General features: G+C 39.3%; 1 protein-coding gene across 24 annotated transcripts in view; it reads right to left on the bottom strand.

Annotated features, from left to right (window-relative positions):
- gulp1a (GULP PTB domain containing engulfment adaptor 1a) overlaps nt 1-18,311 on the bottom strand; it is a 121,603-nt gene that overhangs the window by 41,031 nt on the left and 62,261 nt on the right. For 7 of the 24 annotated variants that reach the window (XM_078939368.1, XM_020712829.3, XM_020712832.3 and 4 more), the window contains one exon: nt 3,355-3,434. In XM_078939368.1, coding sequence (XP_078795494.1) covers nt 3,355-3,382 — 28 coding nt within the window. In that variant the 5' untranslated portion in view covers nt 3,383-3,434. Of the gene's footprint in view, nt 1-3,354; nt 3,435-5,173; nt 5,373-6,008; nt 6,040-6,647; nt 6,770-6,847; nt 7,372-18,311 lie in introns of those variants that run through there. The other 17 variants (XM_078939362.1, XM_078939371.1, XM_078939358.1 and 14 more) reach the window with 14 other exon arrangements.

Here is an 18,311-nt window from a genome sequence, read left to right as displayed (position 1 = left end):
CAAACAGCGAGTGAGTCTTTGGTCTCAGACACGGTAAAACAGGCCCACATGGGTGAGAGCTGCGCCATGTTGCAGACAGAGGTCTCTAGTTCAAGCCCTGAGAAATGACGTATCCTACATGCTACAGAAGCTTACAGGATGGGCGGGGTGAGCAGACACCTTGCTGGCACAAATAAATACAGAGTGGTGAGTGAGGAAGCGACGACAGTTTAAGCTTTTGGTCATCTGTCCATTTTATCAGCAAATCTTTTTCTTATCGGAATTATGGGCATGATGTCAGACTGTCCATTATCGGACGATAATTATTGGTATCCGATAATATCGTCCAACCCTAGTTGAAATGTTGGATTTTTATTGAATTACATTATTTCTTGGTTCTTTTATTGTTTGCCTTAAAAAAGATTAACTTTAAAAAGGAATTTGAAAGGATTTGGGGAGAGACATACTTCATTAATTTATTTACATAAGAAAAGAATACCACTGATGTGTCTTTTATTCCAAATTGAATTTCTCATGTGTTTGTATTATCAAGCTTTAGGTTGTCCCAGATTCTGTGTTTATGCAAAAATGAAGTGTTTCCATTTGAAAGGTTAAACATTACATATCAGTTGCAGTTAATTTTTCGTGACTTTACTTCACTGCTTCATTTTGGCTCGATGTGAATTTGAGTTTGACACCCCTGGCATAGATCAAAATATCATGCAATATCAAACTTGAACAACTTAGACTTTTTTGTCTTTTTTTGGGGTCAAAATAAATTATTTGCCAGTGTGCAACTACATACATTTAAAAACGACAACAAAGACAATTCTTTGCATGATTACAGCCTGTGGACTGAGTGCAATATATCCCACACATGTCAAAACATCAAGAGTATTGTCTTTTCCCAAGCTGGCTGAATATTGTGTGTATGTTCATGTACATGTTTATGTACTGTTTTTGTTAAAAAGGCTAGTTTATAACATGATTATTGAAGATTTATGCTGCTGTTCCTTTCCTATATCTAAAGGATGATGCTCCAAGCCTTGTGACCAAGTATAACTTTGTAGATCAGTGTTCTCCTTTTGGAAGAAAGATGAGTCATTTGCAATTCCTCCATACCTGCATACTTTATTCCTAAATGACTTGCTCTGAACTTCTGGCACAGTAAAACCTTGGTAATCTTGCACTAAGATCTTGGACTTTACAACCGCCATGAGCTTTACATGGTCTGACCTTGAGGAGCGTTTTGGCATGCTCAGTCCAGACAAGATGAGGAGAAATTCCTGAGTAATCTTTCTCACTGTAGAGTGATTTACTCATAATGCTTTGGAAATGGCCTTCAAGCCTCTTCCAGATTGATAGGCAGCAATAACTGCAGATAATTTCTGATGTCTCTCCCAGGAATCCAATCAACAAACACTTAAAGGCAACAGCAAACTGCCACAGTCTTGATTTTGCTGTGGAGCTACTGTAATGCAGATGCATGAGTTGGACCTTACTCTCATAGATATTAGGAGGGTAATTGCTATTTTTTAATCCACGTCAATGATAGTTTAATTGAATTTCGATTCATGCATTTATGTCAGTCTATATTTAATTGTTTTTAAGCCTCATTTACTTTGTTTTGACGCATAAATCCTTAAAACTCAAAAATAAACGTGACTTTTTTCTCTCAAACATTCATTCAGTTATACGTTTTTTAAACTGCACATTCAAACAATAAAACAAATGTAGCAAAATAAACCTAGTATTGCCTTAGTTGCATGCACCTGTATGGGGGTTGACCCGTACGGGTTGCCTGAGACCGCAGAGCAGGGGTTCTCAAAGTGCGGCCCGGGGACCAATGGCAGCTCGCGGGAAGATTTTTTTGTGGCCCTCAATAAAAGAGAGCCAGAGCCGGTTCCTTTAAGGAAAATCGTTGTGTTGTCGAGAAGAAAAGGCAATTTCAAGCTAAGTGGACAAATGCGTACTTTGTCGTACCTCAAGGGCTGGATAAAGTCATGTGCCTGACTTGCAAGCAGGTAATTGTAATGCTCAAAGAATTCAAAATAAATCGGCACTATGTTACAAATGATAAAAACTATGACAAATTTACCGAAACAATAAGCTCCAACAACTACAACGAGGCCATGCTGCACACCAGATGTTTACAAAAATGGCTAAATCCAGTGAAGCTGTGACAGAAGCTAGCTACATTGTGGCTTTGGAAATGGCCCGGAGTAGCATGCCCTTCAGTGACAGGGAGTTTGTAATAAGAATAAAGGCTGAAAGTAGCTGACATTGTTTGTCCAGAAAAAAATAAAAAATTTGAAAAAATAATTCTGTCAAATGATACAATTACTAGAAAAGTAGAAGGTCTGGGCAGCAACCTCTGGTAAACTGTACAAATCACACTTGGTCATTAAAGTTTTTTTAAAAAAAATTCTGTTTATCTTTTTTTTTCTCACCAAAATTGGCCCCCAGTCTGATGTCGAGTTCCTAAATTTACCCTCCACTACAAAAACTTTCAGAACCCCAGCCGTAGAGGGTTGTAGACACATCGTAAAACTAGCGCAGGTGTGTCTTGCAGTTCCCACCTTCCCTAACCCACCTTCAGGGATGTCATTAAACTGGAAGGTGCATGTAGTAAATTTAGCATGAAGTAAGGACAAATGTTAGCTTCTCGCACTCATCACGTTTGGGTGGTGCTGTCCAACGGTGCCCTAAAGCCACAATGTATTCAGTCTCACCAGCGGCGGAGTTAGAACATTTGAGATGGGGGCAGGACGTAAAATACTTTTACGTAAAAAATATGTAGTTTGAAGGGCTCCAGATTTCATTTAAAAATATTGATTTTGTTATGTTTGCAATGCTTAAAGAAGCTTGTATTGATGATTTCTTAATCTTTGTCAAGAGATACTGATAGTGACTCAAAAATGAGGTGCAAAGGCAGTGGCCCCCTCAGTAGCTCCGCCCCCGTGTTCACTCTACAGGGTCATCGATTTCTTGCAGGCCACCTGCGTGCCCCTTACAGGTTTGCCCTTTGGTTTTTGCCCTCAGACAGCCTGTATCCACCCATTAGGGCAGTTGTTACTAAGGCATAGGAAAACATTTGTACCCCAACACTTAAGACTCATGTGGATTAATAGGAATTCATGTTCAAATGTAGTTAGAAAGAATCACTTGTGTGCAATGAAACAACGTTTACAAAATGCAGTAGAAAAGAGCAAGAATAAGCTGTACCTGTATTAGTGATTGTTTTTCTTCCAATAAAAAACAGGTCCTGTAAAGTCAACATGTTTCCTTTCCAGGCTACTTTGCAAAGGAAAACTTCTGTGCTGCTTAAACAGAATTACCTCAGCATCATTTTGTAAACTCAGGACATTTGCTCACCTTTTTTCCTGTTGAAGGCGCGGTTCATAGTGGAAAATGTAAGTCACTGAGGCCCCCTTGGTTACCTGCCAATCTTCCGTCTAGAAAACAGAAAGAAAAAGCAGCGAGATGAGAGAGGGGGAATTACATATGGCTCGGGCTTCAAACCTTCACTCTGGGACGCTAGAGACCCAAAAAACATACACTAAAAGGAAAAAAAAAAGTATATTCATATAAAATTATTGCTTCAGTAAATTTTGTATGATATTTATTCAGTACGACAGTCCAGTGAAAATCTCTTCATAACCACAACAAAATACCTAGTCGCAAATGCTTGATTTTTGTTTATTGTTTTTAAAGAAAAAAGATTAAAAAAAAAGGCTCAGTGGGACACCTTCACCTGTAATCATAAGCCTTTATTTTATTACATAAAAAAAAAGTTTTGTTTTAATTCTGGAAATAAAATACTATTCCTCTTGAAGACAAAACTGTTAAAGCAAATAATTATGTGGAATGGGAGAGCGTTTTAGTTTCCAATCTTTTAATGGTCTCATGGGGAAGTTCAAGCAGAATGTGCCGTAACATAGTCACTCCATAACAATATCACTGCTTTTCTGGAAATGGAGCAATTTCTTTTGCAAATGAAAAGTGTCTGCCTCAGCAGCGTGACAGCGCTTTGACTGTTCTCCACGAACGCGCAGCAATCTTCAGGCTGCAAGGACAAACCCAGCTCAACTAGGCAGCTGTCAACGTTGTCCACAATCAATATCCCAAAGTCTTTGGGGCTGCTGGAGAATATGCGAGGAAGGTCTGCCTCATGGCAGCCACTTCAGGCCTCCGTCTTTGCAAACACATTAACCTCAGCCGAGCAATTTGAGAAGTAAATTAAAACTTTCCGTGTCTGCCATTTTTCATTTTTCATGAGAAACGTGAGTAATTTGAAGTTCTCTGTGATGAAAAAAAAAAAACAAATTTTACTCCAATCACTCCGCTAGTCTTCCATCAATTTGAACCCTCTGGCACACTGGCACTAATACATTTTTACATGAAGAAGAGCTTTTACTTTGATGAGAAGTCATGTTATTTTAAAGTGGTTTAAAGAAAAAAAAAAAGACGAGTCTATAAATATTAATAAGCGTTTAAATTGATGGATAATGGAGTCAAATAAAGGGACTGAAATAAAAAACTGATGCATGTTACGTGTAGAAAGACCTACTGCAATCATATTTTCATCTTTTGTAAAAGCGTTTGCAATGTTTTTTTATTATAATTGTGCTGTATTTACATTTAGTTTTCGTTTTCTAGGACATAGTTTCTGCAGAGCGGCAGAAATTCCCCTCTGAGTTGTGGATAGGTTGGTCGGCATGGGGCAACCCTGCCCCACTTCCCGTCACACATTTGTTTATATGCTCTCCCGCTAGCTTACAGCCCCTCACAGCTTATCAGCTAGATGCCAGCTGAGACAAGGAAAACAAAGATGTACACGGATGTATCTGTGGATGCATCAGAATGGCGCAGAGCAGTGAGCTTGTGGGCCATCCAGCGTCTTTTCTACGTCACAAATAAACTCCTTTTCAAATTGCATTATTTGTCTGCTTCTGATTCACAATTATTTGAATTACAAAATATTTTGCTACACAGTTTTATGGTTCTTTATATATGTCCTGCATCACCAGTAAAATGCAATAAGAACATGTTAAAAAACACCCCAAACCATGTGTATATCTTAAAATAAAATATTGTCATATTTTGCTGCCAGAAATCTTTTTTTACTTGGACCACTATGAAGCAAGTAAACCAAAAACTGAAAAAATAATCTGTGGTAGGAAACTTAACTCACCTAAAGAGATTAAAGTCCAAATAATCCAACAGAAAAGCTTTTTTTTTTTTGCTTCAGCAAAGGCTTTGGAAAGGGGAGCAGACCATTTAAATGGAACAAGACTTAGGGTGGGGACTGCTACATTCCTCCATCTGCTGAGACAGAAAGCCTTTGCTGCTTAGAGAAAAAACATCCTTACTCATGGGTCAAAAATGTTATAGTGGAAAGAAAGAAAAGAAAAAAGAAAATTCACACGGACAGATCATCAAGAACGCCTCTGCTTCTATTTCTTAGAGAACAGAGAAATACAGATCTTCTTTAACCGTATGATAACCTTGGCAGCAGAGGCCTTGGTATTTAGTCTTAATCTTTCTGATAAGAAGCTCTTTGGGTTGAAATGACCTCTTGCCTTTTACATGTTTTGCTGTAAGATAGTGTGTAAACTGTAAATAAAGTCTCCTTTTTACAATTTCTGGTATTTTTCCTTTTGATCTTTGAACAGTTATGAAAAAAGAAAACGGCTGAAGATCTAGACACGTTTTTTAAAAGAAAAAGATAAAATGAGTTTATTTTAAATAGAAGCTGGGTTTCAAGGGAGCAGCAAACCAAAAAAAAAAAACAAACAGTGAAAGTAAACTGCAGAAAACATGAGAATACACAGAAACAATTAACTATTTTCAAAGAACAATAAAAATAAACCGGATTGGACTTTTGCGGTCTGATGGTGAATTATCAGAAAAATACCCTGCAGACTCCAATTTGGACTGTGGGGACTTGAGATTTTAGCAAACACAAAGGCAAAGCCTGGCAGCAGACAAAGCCCGGCTGGCTCCATGTTTGTTTGAAACCAACATACCTGGATGTGCTGCAGTTCTGCGCCTGACACTCGACTGTAATATTCCTCTGTTTGATTGACAGCGGCACCGTTGGGCTTGTTTTAATAGCTTCCTGTCTGGTGATTCAACAGAATCCCTGGGGGAAAGCTGCTGACCCACAGTCCCACACAGACATACATGCATGCACACACACTAGTGCGCAGCTTTAACACCGGGCTGCAAACATCCTCTGTCTCCCCACGGTGTTTACCAGCTACAGGGGGGGTTGTGTTTGCTGAAATCCTCTCCAAATGTGTGCAGGACACAAGCACAGTCAGTCATGTGAAAGGGTTGTGGTCCATTTTCATTAAGGCTATTATTCAGAAAGCAAAACAAGACAAATCTATAATAATTTGACACATAAATCGACGGACTACTTCTAAAGTATACATTTAAATAAAATAAAAAAGGAACAAAAAACAGCATTCCCCTTGTACGAAATACGAGGCAGCAGAAAGTTGGAGCAGTCCAACTGGAGTGACTCAAAAATGTGGAATTTAAGTTGGGAAATCTTCCTGGAAACTATGAATCCAAAGGCAGATGTTTGACAAGAACCACCGAAAAGGCGCAAAGAGAGGAAAACAAAGCATATCCCATTTCTATGCCATATATCCACTCACTAATCTGACCCATATGCATCCAGCGGTAGGCTTTTAACATTGTTTAGAAGTCAATCTTGTGGTAACCACAGAATGCCTCGGAGACCAGGACCAACACACATCCTTTGTTTTCTAAACTTTATCTGCCAGGGAAGAGCAACAGATGAAACTCAACAACAATCTCTGCATAAACTTAGTTTCTGACTTCCAAATTCATTTACCTGCAGTCTGAAGATTAAGGACACAAGAAAGCCACCTTGCTGAGTTAAAACCCTCCTTTTCACCAAAAAATGGACCAAATGAAGCACCTTCCGCACCAAGACGACTACATCCAGAGATAAATTCCTTTGAGAGAAACACGCAAACAACTAGAACTGAGATAAAAGCTCCTTACTTGCCTTGAAACTGCAGTGGAAGAGCGAGGAGGAAGTTCCAGCAGGACTTAATAGTTTTCAGCTGTGGACCAGATGGTGCTGCGCTCGGCCGCGGTGGGGAGAGGTGATGGGGTTTGCAAACTCGACAAGAAGTTGCCTTGACACGAGATACTTGACATTCAAAGCTAACTTCCTCCGCCTACTATTTGTCTAAAAAGAAGTTCTGGAGAGTGAGAAAGGAGACCCCTTTCGACAGGAACTAATGCACTGCAGTGCACACCGTGCCATTCCAGGGATGACCAACAAAAAGACATTGTGCCAGAGTTTTGCAGAGTGACCCCTCAGCTGCATCGCGCCCATTTATCATCCCACTATGCTCACTGGCGACAACCTGAGCGTGGCTCCCTCACATCAATCACAGAAGAAGCTTAATGATATGCTGTAGAAGTCAGAAAAAACTCTGCAACTTCCAGCAATGTAGTTGCAGAGGTTTATTGAATTATGTCAACTTAAAACACTGTTTCGAGAGATAATCCCTGTCATTCTGGAGGTCAATGACAGAAGGAGCTGAATGACTATCATCCAACACTTACTAATCCTTTTTTCTTTACCTTAAAATTTGAGATGAGAGAATCTAAAACTAAAGCTTATTGCTCTCTCTCTCTCTATCTATTTTTGCCACCAGAAGACTCTTTTTAACTTTATTTAACTTGTGAAAAGTTACAAGATAAGAAAAAAAAAACAACACAGATTAAAGTCTAAAGCCTTTAGTACTTTAACGTGACAGTTAAGCTACAGACACACTGGCATGTGACGCATCTTCAAGAATGTCCGAAACACAAAACCGCCACCTACAGTTGGAAGAGGCTGAGTGCAAAATGTCAAAGTTGTGCAAATGTGGTGAATCTTGCTCCAGGCGTTTTCTTTCAAAGCTCTATTCCCAAAAAATGAAAGACATAGAATTCCAGCTGGGCACAAACACAATTCATTTTTTTCTTAATGTTCAAACAGCTGGAACTTCTGTGAAAAGGACAACAAAAAAGGAAGCCATTCATACGTCACTATCCGAGTCACTGATTGGTCAAAGTTCAACCTGGTTTAACTTACAATGTCCGCTCAATGGCCACACGGACTTAGAGCCTGAAAACAGTCATAGACACTTGCATAGCTATGCATAAATGCAAAATTTGGAATGTGGAAACCCTAAATGTGCGTTTACATAGACTTGAACATGTGTTGCTTGTTGCTGAGGGGAGAGTGAACGCAGCTTCAGGGTTATTGTGTCTTTAGAAATGCCTTTAGAGACCAATCATCAACGACCTACTATGGTCATCCTGATCTATTTTAAAAGCATTCCCAGTTTGATTGTTTTTTTTTTAGCTTACAGCCCCTCACAACCCCAACCTAACAAAAATGGTGAGCATTCGGAGCTGTCCAGCCATAAAGCTTTGAGCCAAATGTCAGCTCAGACAAGGAAAACAAGGACGTAAAAGAAATCTAGTCGTCTAGATTTGCATCAGAATGGAGCAGAGCAGGGAGGTTGCAGCCCGCCTCTTGTACATTGTATCTCACAACTACAAGGTTTAATCACCTGTATTTTTTTATCTGCTTCTGATCCACAATAATTGAAATAAAGAAATACCCTGAAATACATTTTTAAGCTAAATTTTTGAATATATGTCCTCTAACAACAGAAAATGCCCAAGATCATGTAAAAAACATAATTTTCATCAGAGTGGTCTTTAAAGAAACATAATAAAGCAGAACGTCCTCACCAGCAGTTAGAAATGAAGTAGTTTCTCAAATGGGCAGCTAAACATCTAGAAGAACCTTTAAAGTTCTGAACAACAGTCGTCCAAGGAAATAAAAATCTTCCCAGACTTGCAGTAGTATAAATGTTTTTAACCCTGATAGCTGCAAAACAAATAGCTTTGATTAGAAACAAAGGTTCGATATTAGGTGCTTAAAGCATGGAGGTGTCAACATTTGGGCAGTTATTTGTGATGTCACAAAGGCCCCAGAGCGCATCCGAATTGCACAAGCTCTATGATTTGCCCCATCCAGTGTGCACCAGCTGAAGTGTGGCAGTAGACAAGATGGCACATTGCTGCATTCCCTGCACGTACTTTAAATGCATCCAAGGCTGGATTTTGTCGTTAGCGCAAGTATTTAAGATTAAACCTAAAGTTAAAGTCCCAAATGGGTTCTCTGCATTTGTGTTCTCTCTCTGACCCCGGTTGCTGTCCTGCATTAACCAGAGAGGGTAAAAATAAAAAAAAACAAGAACCTTTTTTTCATTATTGGCTCGATGAAAATAAGAAAAATATCATACATTTCAGGAGGTCCGAGCAGGCCGGCTCCCGATCCCGTAGCGGGTCTCTGTCTGGCCACCAGCTCTCCTCCCAGGAGCTGACATAGTGATCGTGATCGTAGCACCTCCATCGGTCCTGCGACAGACTGTCCAAGGTATACCCGCCTTTGCCAACAGTAGCTGGGACGGGTACTGCTTGGCTATTTGGTTCAGACGGGTACTTAATTACACCATGCTGCTGAAATCACCCTGCTACCAGACCTTCGCACCGCACCGTCACTCAACTTGCAGCGCAGGATCTCAGATTGTGTCTGTGCCGTTGACTTAACATTGAAACTGGCAGCATCGGGGCGGCCGTGGTGCAGCGGTAGGGCGGTCGACCCATGATCATAAGATTGCAGGTTCGATTCCCGCCTTGCACGCCCATGAGTCGAAGGGTCCTTGGGCAAGACACTGAACCCCACCTTGCCTCTGCTGGTATGCGGGCGCCTGTGTTTGGCAGCGGAGCCGCCACCAGTGTGTGAATGTGTGTGTGAATGTGTGTGTGACTGGGTGAATGGGTCTGTGACTGTAAAGCGCTTTGTCCTTGTAGGAAGAAAGGCGCTATACAAGTATACGCCATTTACCATTTACCATCTGTCGCATTCGGTGTGAACGCAGCTTAACCCTAACCCCTAATCCTAAACTTAACCCTTCCTCTGGGTCTGTGCGGCCATTGCTGAATTTTATTCTTGGCCACACAGACCCAGAGGAAGGGTTGTAAGGGTCTTCCTAAAATTACGTGTGAATAGTCATTTTCTTTATGGCATTTCATTTCATTTGATGTCCAAGTGAATTTAACAATCTGTATGTGCTAGCATCAAATCAGTTTTGAGCCCCAGACAGTGCTGCTCGATGTTGCAATGCAGGCTCAATCATAAGGTCATTCAAAGCTTTTTTCATTGACTTATAAAAGTTCATTTTTGTGTGTAATTTTATTAAACAGCAGGGGTCCGGTACACACAAATGTTTTGTCATTCCACACATTTTTCAAAAAGTCTCGATTTAGAACCAAAAATATGTCACTTTTCTTTCTCGCTAAAGATAAACTTTTGAGAATAGAGACTGTCAGTCGGTGTCGTTTGTGAAGGAGATTTCAGAAACAGAGGGTGCAGATTAACATTAATTATGGCTTTTTAAGACTTTTTAGATTTTTGGTTAAAACGTCAGAATCATAATTAAAACACCACTGGGAACGTTTTATTAAAAAAAAAAAAAAAATGTCATAGGCGGACTTGAATGACAACCTAGCTTTGTGCTTTACCTTTTCCTGGGGGGGGGGGGGGTATGCCATCTTTTGTTTGCCACCCAGAAAAAGAAAAAAAAGAAGAAGAAAGAATTATCAAACAATGTTTACGAGCCTTGATTCCAGATTCTAATCATTTCAGCCGCAGCTGAGGATGCAAGCATTTGTGATAGTCACAGGAGAAGCAGAGATCTGCATCTAAATGAGAATCCTCTCCGTGGATTTTCACAAAAACGTGCCACTTCCTTGTAATTAGAGCTCTGTGTCAGCAGCGATGAAAGGAAGATGTAAGAGGTTCAGGGAGCGTCACAGCTTGATCTACTGAAAACCTAAACTCGCCAGCAGGCGATAAAACAGCAGCAATTAAAAAAAACAACATCCTCTGTACATGGCCAATAAGAGTTTATTTTGACTGAAATTGCACTTCTTTGTTGCATTAGGTTGACACGATTTAGTTGTTCTGTAAAGCCCGTCTTCAGGGTAAACAAGATAAAACAGCGAAGCGTATGTACTGCTGGTGGAATGCTAACATCACAAAAATGAACTTTTACACAAAAATCTGGCTGCTGGTGAGAAAAGCACAGAGGAACAGCAACATTGACCCTTGTGCTATCTTAGATGACCCCACCCTTACATTGACGTGTTCTCCCTACCATGACAAACGTGGATAAAGGTGGAAAGATTCATGTAATCCATGGACACCAGTGAAGATCACAAATCATTGAAGACAAAAGGTTCAGAGCACTGTCTAGTGGGTCTAGATGACCCAACTCCCAACGTTAAAGTGCCTAGGATAGCACAAGGGTTACGTCTGTGGGTGGGATCCTAGCTTGTGAAATGATGTGCAGAACTATATCATCCTAATGAGCTAGATCGATACCATTTTGTGTATTTGTCGTCATTTCCTACGGTGCTATGAATCTATAGTTGTTGAATTACTATTTTCTACGTTTTTAACTAGACTGCTTTCAATTAGCACTATTGACAGCTGATTTGCTACAAGAAATGAATTATGAAGAAGAAAGTGACTAGACAAAATAGTCATAGGAAGAGAAACAAAAGGTAAGCCTGATCTAATTTTAAAGATCGACATTTCATGACAAAAAAACAAATGGTATTACAACCCTCAAAAGACTTAAAACTTGTAGTCTTAAAAATGTTAAAACATTTAAAACTGTCCAAAAATGTTTCAAACAGCAGGAATTTATGACCAAATATAAAGCAAACCCTGGAATTCTAAATTATGCAGTTCCTCAAAAGACCACTTGAGGCTGGAGTCAGCTGGGCCCAATACAGGCTTCATTTTTGCGTTCCAGTCTCCAGTAGTTTAGAGTTTCGGGGTCAAGAAAAGTCTCTGTTATTCTGACTTCTTAGCAATGACATTCTTGCTGCAGCTAGCCGTCTTCTCTTTTCTGTTAAGATTGACACTAGAAAAGCCGCTGTCCTGTGAGCCGCCAGTCATGTAGATCTGAGAATCTCTGGTTTCAGTTAGGACTTTGGGTCTGACAGAAGTTCTTCCAGTCTGTCTTTTGGAGCACCAGAAATTGAACTCATTGACACTTTGACTCTTTTTGCAGTTTCTCAGTGGGAAAAAAAACACATTTTTCAATTTTATGATTTCCCTATTTTATTTATCGGTTTGCGGTTTTCTGTTCATTTTGGAAACAACACACCACTTTAAACTATTCAACACAGAAGCTTTGGCCCAGTGTTGACATTCATTTATATACACTAACTTGTTCACCGTTTATGCAATTTACGTAATTCCAGTGGAATATGGAGCGGAGAAGAGCAGCCTTGCTCTGATATGCAACACTTTACAGCAATGAAGCGCTTATGCAATCAACGTTAACAGAGAAAATTGTAGTAGGTTTAGGGGATGTCATCTGGACTTGGTTTTTAAAGGAGTCAGTTTACGCGATCAAAGTGAATCCGCTCATCACGTAGAAAAGTGTCTCAAAGTCGCTTTTCTCTGTTAACATGTCTATGAAGACTCTCATTCATCCAGGTTGGTTCCATTGTAGTAGGTTTAGGGGATGTCATCTGGACTTGGTTTTTAAAGTTGGAAGACGTTTCACCTCTTATCCAAGAGGCTTCGTCAATTCTGAAATAGCTGGTCTAAGAGCTGGTATATATGCGCTCATGGGGGAGGAGTCAGACCTGAAACTGGAGGTGTTGTCCACTTAGCCTATGTGGTTTCGGGTCGTTAATAGTCTTTTGTCCTCAGCTGGGGGTTGGGGAGTCAGTGACTCCCTCTCCAAATTGGTCGTCTCTTTCAGCGGTTAACGACTCAGGTGGAACTGGTTTGGTTTGTTTAGGTTTCAACACACTGCCGTAGATGGATGGAAGAATAAACCTGAGACCACCATTCTTATTAAGAGAAGGTTTATCCTTCTTGACAAAGATGGCTTCTTTCACTCCTCGCTCAAACCATCCTCTCTCTCTGGCTAGAATTCGGACTTCACTGTCCTCGAAAGAGTGGTTTGTGGCCTTCAGGTGGAGATGTACTGCAGACTCAGGTCCACCCAACCTGGATGAATGAGAGTCTTCATAGACATGTTAACAGAGAAAAGCGACTTTGAGACACTTTTCTACGTGATGAGCGGATTCACTTTGATCGCGTAAACTGACAGAGTTGCAGTAGGTCAAGGAATGAGTGTTTTAAAAGTGTTGAAGGGTTAACTAAAGCTTAGAAAGATTTGGTAGCACAGTGTCTTTCAGCACTGCTTTCCTGCAGACAGAGAAGGTTGTAAATAATCGAAAGCATTTGAAAAACCTGAGAAATGAACTAAGGTTTAATGAATTTTTATTGGTCATAAGCATCTCTAAATTGTTCATTAGGTTCATGTTCCCTGTAAAGACTTCTAAAATGAGCACATTTTTTTTTTACTTTAGGTAGACATAACTTTTTTAACCTCTAGCTGTTCACACGTTACTTTTATACCATTTCAGAATATAAATGACACTTTACCACCTTAAACCACTGAAATTTCAGATGATTGTCGGTTTTATCATTTAACCAAAGTTTGTTTCTGCTTTTATGTGCTTACGATTTCCATCAAATCATGGTTTTTATGGTAGATTTGCTAGAGTTATGTCCAACAACAAATAAATAAAAATAAAATATGTTGATGTAGCAACAAATTCATGACTGCTGGAACAGTGTTTTTCAACCTTTTTTGAGCCACGGCACACTTTTAACTTTGACAAAAATCCCGCGGCACACCAGCATCCAAAAAAAAAAAAAGAGAAAATCAGTCTGTATTGATCTACAGCCCCTCTGCAATCTCACATGCATTTTTGTGATAATCGTGGCAGAAAAAGCTGGAAGCTGCAGCAGTTTTTTTGTAAAAGATGAAATAAAAGTTAAGTTAGAAGATTTAAAAACTGTTTGATGTGTGTTTATTGTGATTTCAAGTCGTTTAACAAGGACGACTAATTGTCACTTTAACCCAATGCATCATGGGAGATGTAGTGCAAACAGCCCCCGAACGCCAGACAGACAAGTGTCTTTGAGCTTCATTGTTTTCTTCACTTTTTCCACGGTCTGATACCGGATTCTGTGGAAAGCTACACTGCTAAAGACGAGCTTTAGCTGGTATTTTTGTTGGAACTTAGAGCCTTTACAAGTTAAATCAGAACAAGGAAGTGAAGACTTCTGATTGGTCAGACTGATGGCATGTGATTAAGTCTCCAAGAATGATAGGTAGAGACAGTTAAAGGGGCAGGACTTTTCAGAAAACAGTTATAGCTGCAGCTAAATCGCGGTACCGTCATTCTTATCAAAATGTGTTTAATACAATCAAATAAACACAAAGAAAAAAGTATTTGTATGATCTTTCATATTCCTAACTACTCAGTGTTTTATCGGGGCCTGTTTGGATGAACCAATATCCTGGAGATGGTAAATGTTTTTAGATCAGTTAATCAGGGCAATTTCCCACGGCACACCTGACCATGTCCCACGGCACACTGGTTGAAAAACACTGCTCTAGACAAGTGGATTGAAATCCAGTAATCTTTTTCAAAGTTGTGATAGGTATTAACAACCGTGTATATGTTACAAAGTTTCAGTAAATTTAGGCTTCAAATTTCAGATTGTCCCCATCTTTATTACATTTTGCTACAGGGGACTCATGAAAATCAGACTTTATTATGAGTTCTCTATATGATTTTATTAGTCTTCCATCACTGGAAGGATTTACTTCACTTCGTTGCATCAGCTTTTAGAGGTCTCTGTATTTTATGTGCCCCCTGAGGTTCCACCACAGCACCTGCATTGGAGTGAAGCAATTTCGCAAGTTCATTCCACAACATTCTTTACTCTTTTTTTTCCCCTCAGTCATTCTGGTGACCATGTGCTAATGATCTTCAGCCGATTCTCTGCATCCTTCACTTTTCCCAGCTTATTCTTAGAGACAACCCACATGCCTTCTGAACACAGTCCTTCTTGTTGAAATCGTTTTGAATCAGGAGTAGACAAGAAAATGCCATTGAAAATATGTTACATGCCCAAGCTCTCTGCTACCACTAGATCCATGTACGTCTTTGTTTTCCTAGTCTGAGCTGGCATCTGGCTGTAAACTGTACAGCTGGATGGCTGAATTATTGATCACCCTTTTTGTTGCACCGGTAATGTTAGGTTGGGGGTGTCAAGGGATGCAAGCCAGCGGGAGAGCCTGTAAACCAGGGGTTCTCAAAGATTTTGTAGCGATGGACCAAATTAGGAACTCGACAGAGTAGGGGCCAATTTTGTTGAAAAAAATGGATAAACAGAAAAAAACTTTTTTTAATAACTTTAATGACCAAGTGTCATTTGTTAAATTAACCAGGCCCTCCAGATGTTTTCCCAGTTGCGGTTGGTTGTTGCTGCCCAGATCTTCTTCTCGTCTAGTAATTGCATCATTGACAGACTTAATTCTTCAAACTTTTTCTTTTTTTCTGGACAAACAATGTCAGCTACTTTCAGCATTTATTCTTATTACAAACTCCCCGTCACTGAAGGGCTTGCTACACCGGGACATTTCCAAAGCCACAATGTAACTATATTCTGTCACAGCTTAAACATTATAAACATTAAACATATCTGCTGTGCAGCTTAGCCTCGTTGTAGTTGTTGAAGCTTATTGTTGCGCTCCTTGCCGGTAAATTTGTTATCGTTTTTATGATTTGTAACATAGCGACGATTTATGTTGAATTCTTTGAGCCTTGCATTTACCTGCTTGCAAATAAGGCACAGGACTTTATGCAGCCAATGAGGTACCACAAAGTAAGCATTTTTCCATTTAGCTTGAAAGTGCCTTTTCTCCTCGCCAACACATCATTTCTCCTGCTCTGGCTATCTCTCCGAATCCTGCTCTGATTCAATTTCTACTGCCGTCGTCGCGGTGTAGGTACCATAACCGTTCGGCCTGGAACTTCCGTTCCCTTTTGTAACCTAAAGTTATTTTCCCTCATAAATTGTGTATGACAATATTATTTGTAATTTTTATAAAGACATGTTGCCACAATCCGCTTGTTATTCCAGTTTAAGTTCAGCTGTGGCTGAAAATGTTGTCAGCACGGCTAAATGTTGTTCTTCCGGGACCGTTCTGCCAATAATAAAGCACAAAAACTATAAGCAAACATGCATTTAATAATAATTATAACAATAATAATGCACATTTAGAAGACAATCTCGCTTTATGTCAGAGCTGTGTTTGTTTACAACGGACTTCATAATATTTTCTTCTATGGTAGTATCGCAATTTGTCCAGACCAATCACTGTCTGACACGTCATTGGACCAACGGACAGCCAATCACATGATGTGACGTCAGCATTAGTCCCTGGACCTCGAAGGACCCCGAACGGAAGTTCCAGGCCAAACAGTTATGGTACCAACAGCAGTCCTGCCTTTCGCAGAGGCAGTGACAAAGAAAATGTTGTCTGCCCTCTTGTGGCGAAATTAATACACTGTACCTGTACCTGAGTATAATTCCCTTTTTTCCTGCATAAGTCGCCAGAAACCACAAAACTATATTATTCCAAGCAATCTACAGCTGATTTAATAACCGTCAATTAGGATTTATTTGAGGGCCAGGTTTGGGGATTTGGGCTAAAAAAAAGAATACTGGGACTGCTTTGATGATAGGAGTGAGTCTTCTATGAGTGAACACATGTGAGTATTATTTAAACATATTCATTTACGTTTTTGACCAACAATCCAAAGTGGTGGCAGTAAAAAGTTCAAAAGTCAGGAGCCGTTTTTTTATTATTTTTTTAACATGGTTTTGGAAATTTGACTCCAAAAATTATTTAAATGCAGTGAGGTTCAGGATCACCAAACTAGTGAGGAGGAATATAATTAATATATTTCTCATTAAACACAAAAAGGCATAAGAAAAAGTAAATATGTAAACAACATTTAAAAGAACATGCATCCCTGTTTGTGGATGCAAAGTTTAAGCAGAAGACAAAACTTTTTCAACTGAAGAAATTGGTTTCACAAAAAAAAAAAAAAAGTGTTGAGATGAGTTTACAGAGTCGTAAAAATTTCTTCTCTGATATTATTCTAACACCATGGTGCAGATAAGACTTCAAATCTCAAAAAGAATTGCTTGAAACATGCCTGGGGTAAAAAAAAAGAACAAGAATGTGGGTCTTCTGTGTATAAAGTGTCAACTCTGTACACACAATTTCAACTCAATATGCCTGCAGTCTATATAGCAAGTATTGTTTAAGTTCTCCAAACATCTTAAAAGTACATGACACTTAAACTGCTGTTTAAATGTTGACTTATTTGTGTCATTGTTGAGTTATTGTTGTGTTTTTGCGCTTTTATTTATCTAATGTACTCTGAGGCGACCTTGAGTGTCAAGAGAGGCGCCATATAAATCAAATTTATTATTATCATTATTATTGTGCATTGTCACATAGATTGTCTCCTGATCATAAATGTCTAAATATTCTCATTAACATCTGTAGTTTGACTTTAGTTGTGAAGCTTCGTGATGGTTTTTTTGGATTTAGAGATGAGGTGAACTGAAAAAAAGTTAGAATAGTGAAAGTATTTCCACTCACACCCACACTGATATGTTTATTCCTTTGGGTTGCCTGGGTAAGAACTGGTGCAATTACCAGTCTACAATCATCACTCTCTTTTATGATGCTTTTTACCTATATAGGATACACTACAGGCTCTATGAGTGGAGACTGTCTACTTCTGCCAGTAGCAACATCCCCCTTCACACTGTTACTCTGCCAAAAAAATAAAACCTGACATCATACCATTTTTTTACAATGACAACATTGACACAGCAGGCTGACCGATCACAGAGACACATTGTACGACCAGCAACGTTCTGCTTCTCAGCATAAACGTAGGATCAGGAAGACAGAGTATTAAGGATGTACTTAAAAGAAATTTAAATTAGGTTCTAATGGTCGACCTGCAGGTACCGGCTCTTAATGGGAATTAAAACTGTAAATGGATGTGTTGCTTTTAAGCCTCTACAGACTGCAGTAGGTTACAAGACAGACATAATCAGCTGCAAAAAAAATTATTTTCACAAGTTTATATGATGATATTTTTTTTAAAGAAGACAAGCTTTATGCCACTTTTATTCCAATTTGATAAAAAAATCATGAACTCTCCAACAAGACTGAATATTAAAATGTTTCATATAAAAAGAACATTTAGCTACCTACTAGATAAAAGTGACTCTACTGTCTGAA

Source organism: Oryzias latipes, chromosome 21, assembly GCF_053564925.1.
Source record: "Oryzias latipes strain Hd-rR chromosome 21, Olatipes_Hd-rR_3.1".
NCBI lineage: Eukaryota > Metazoa > Chordata > Actinopteri > Beloniformes > Adrianichthyidae > Oryzias > Oryzias latipes.
The sequence above is the reverse complement of the archived record's forward strand: the minus strand, read 5'-3'. Positions and strand labels throughout refer to the sequence as shown.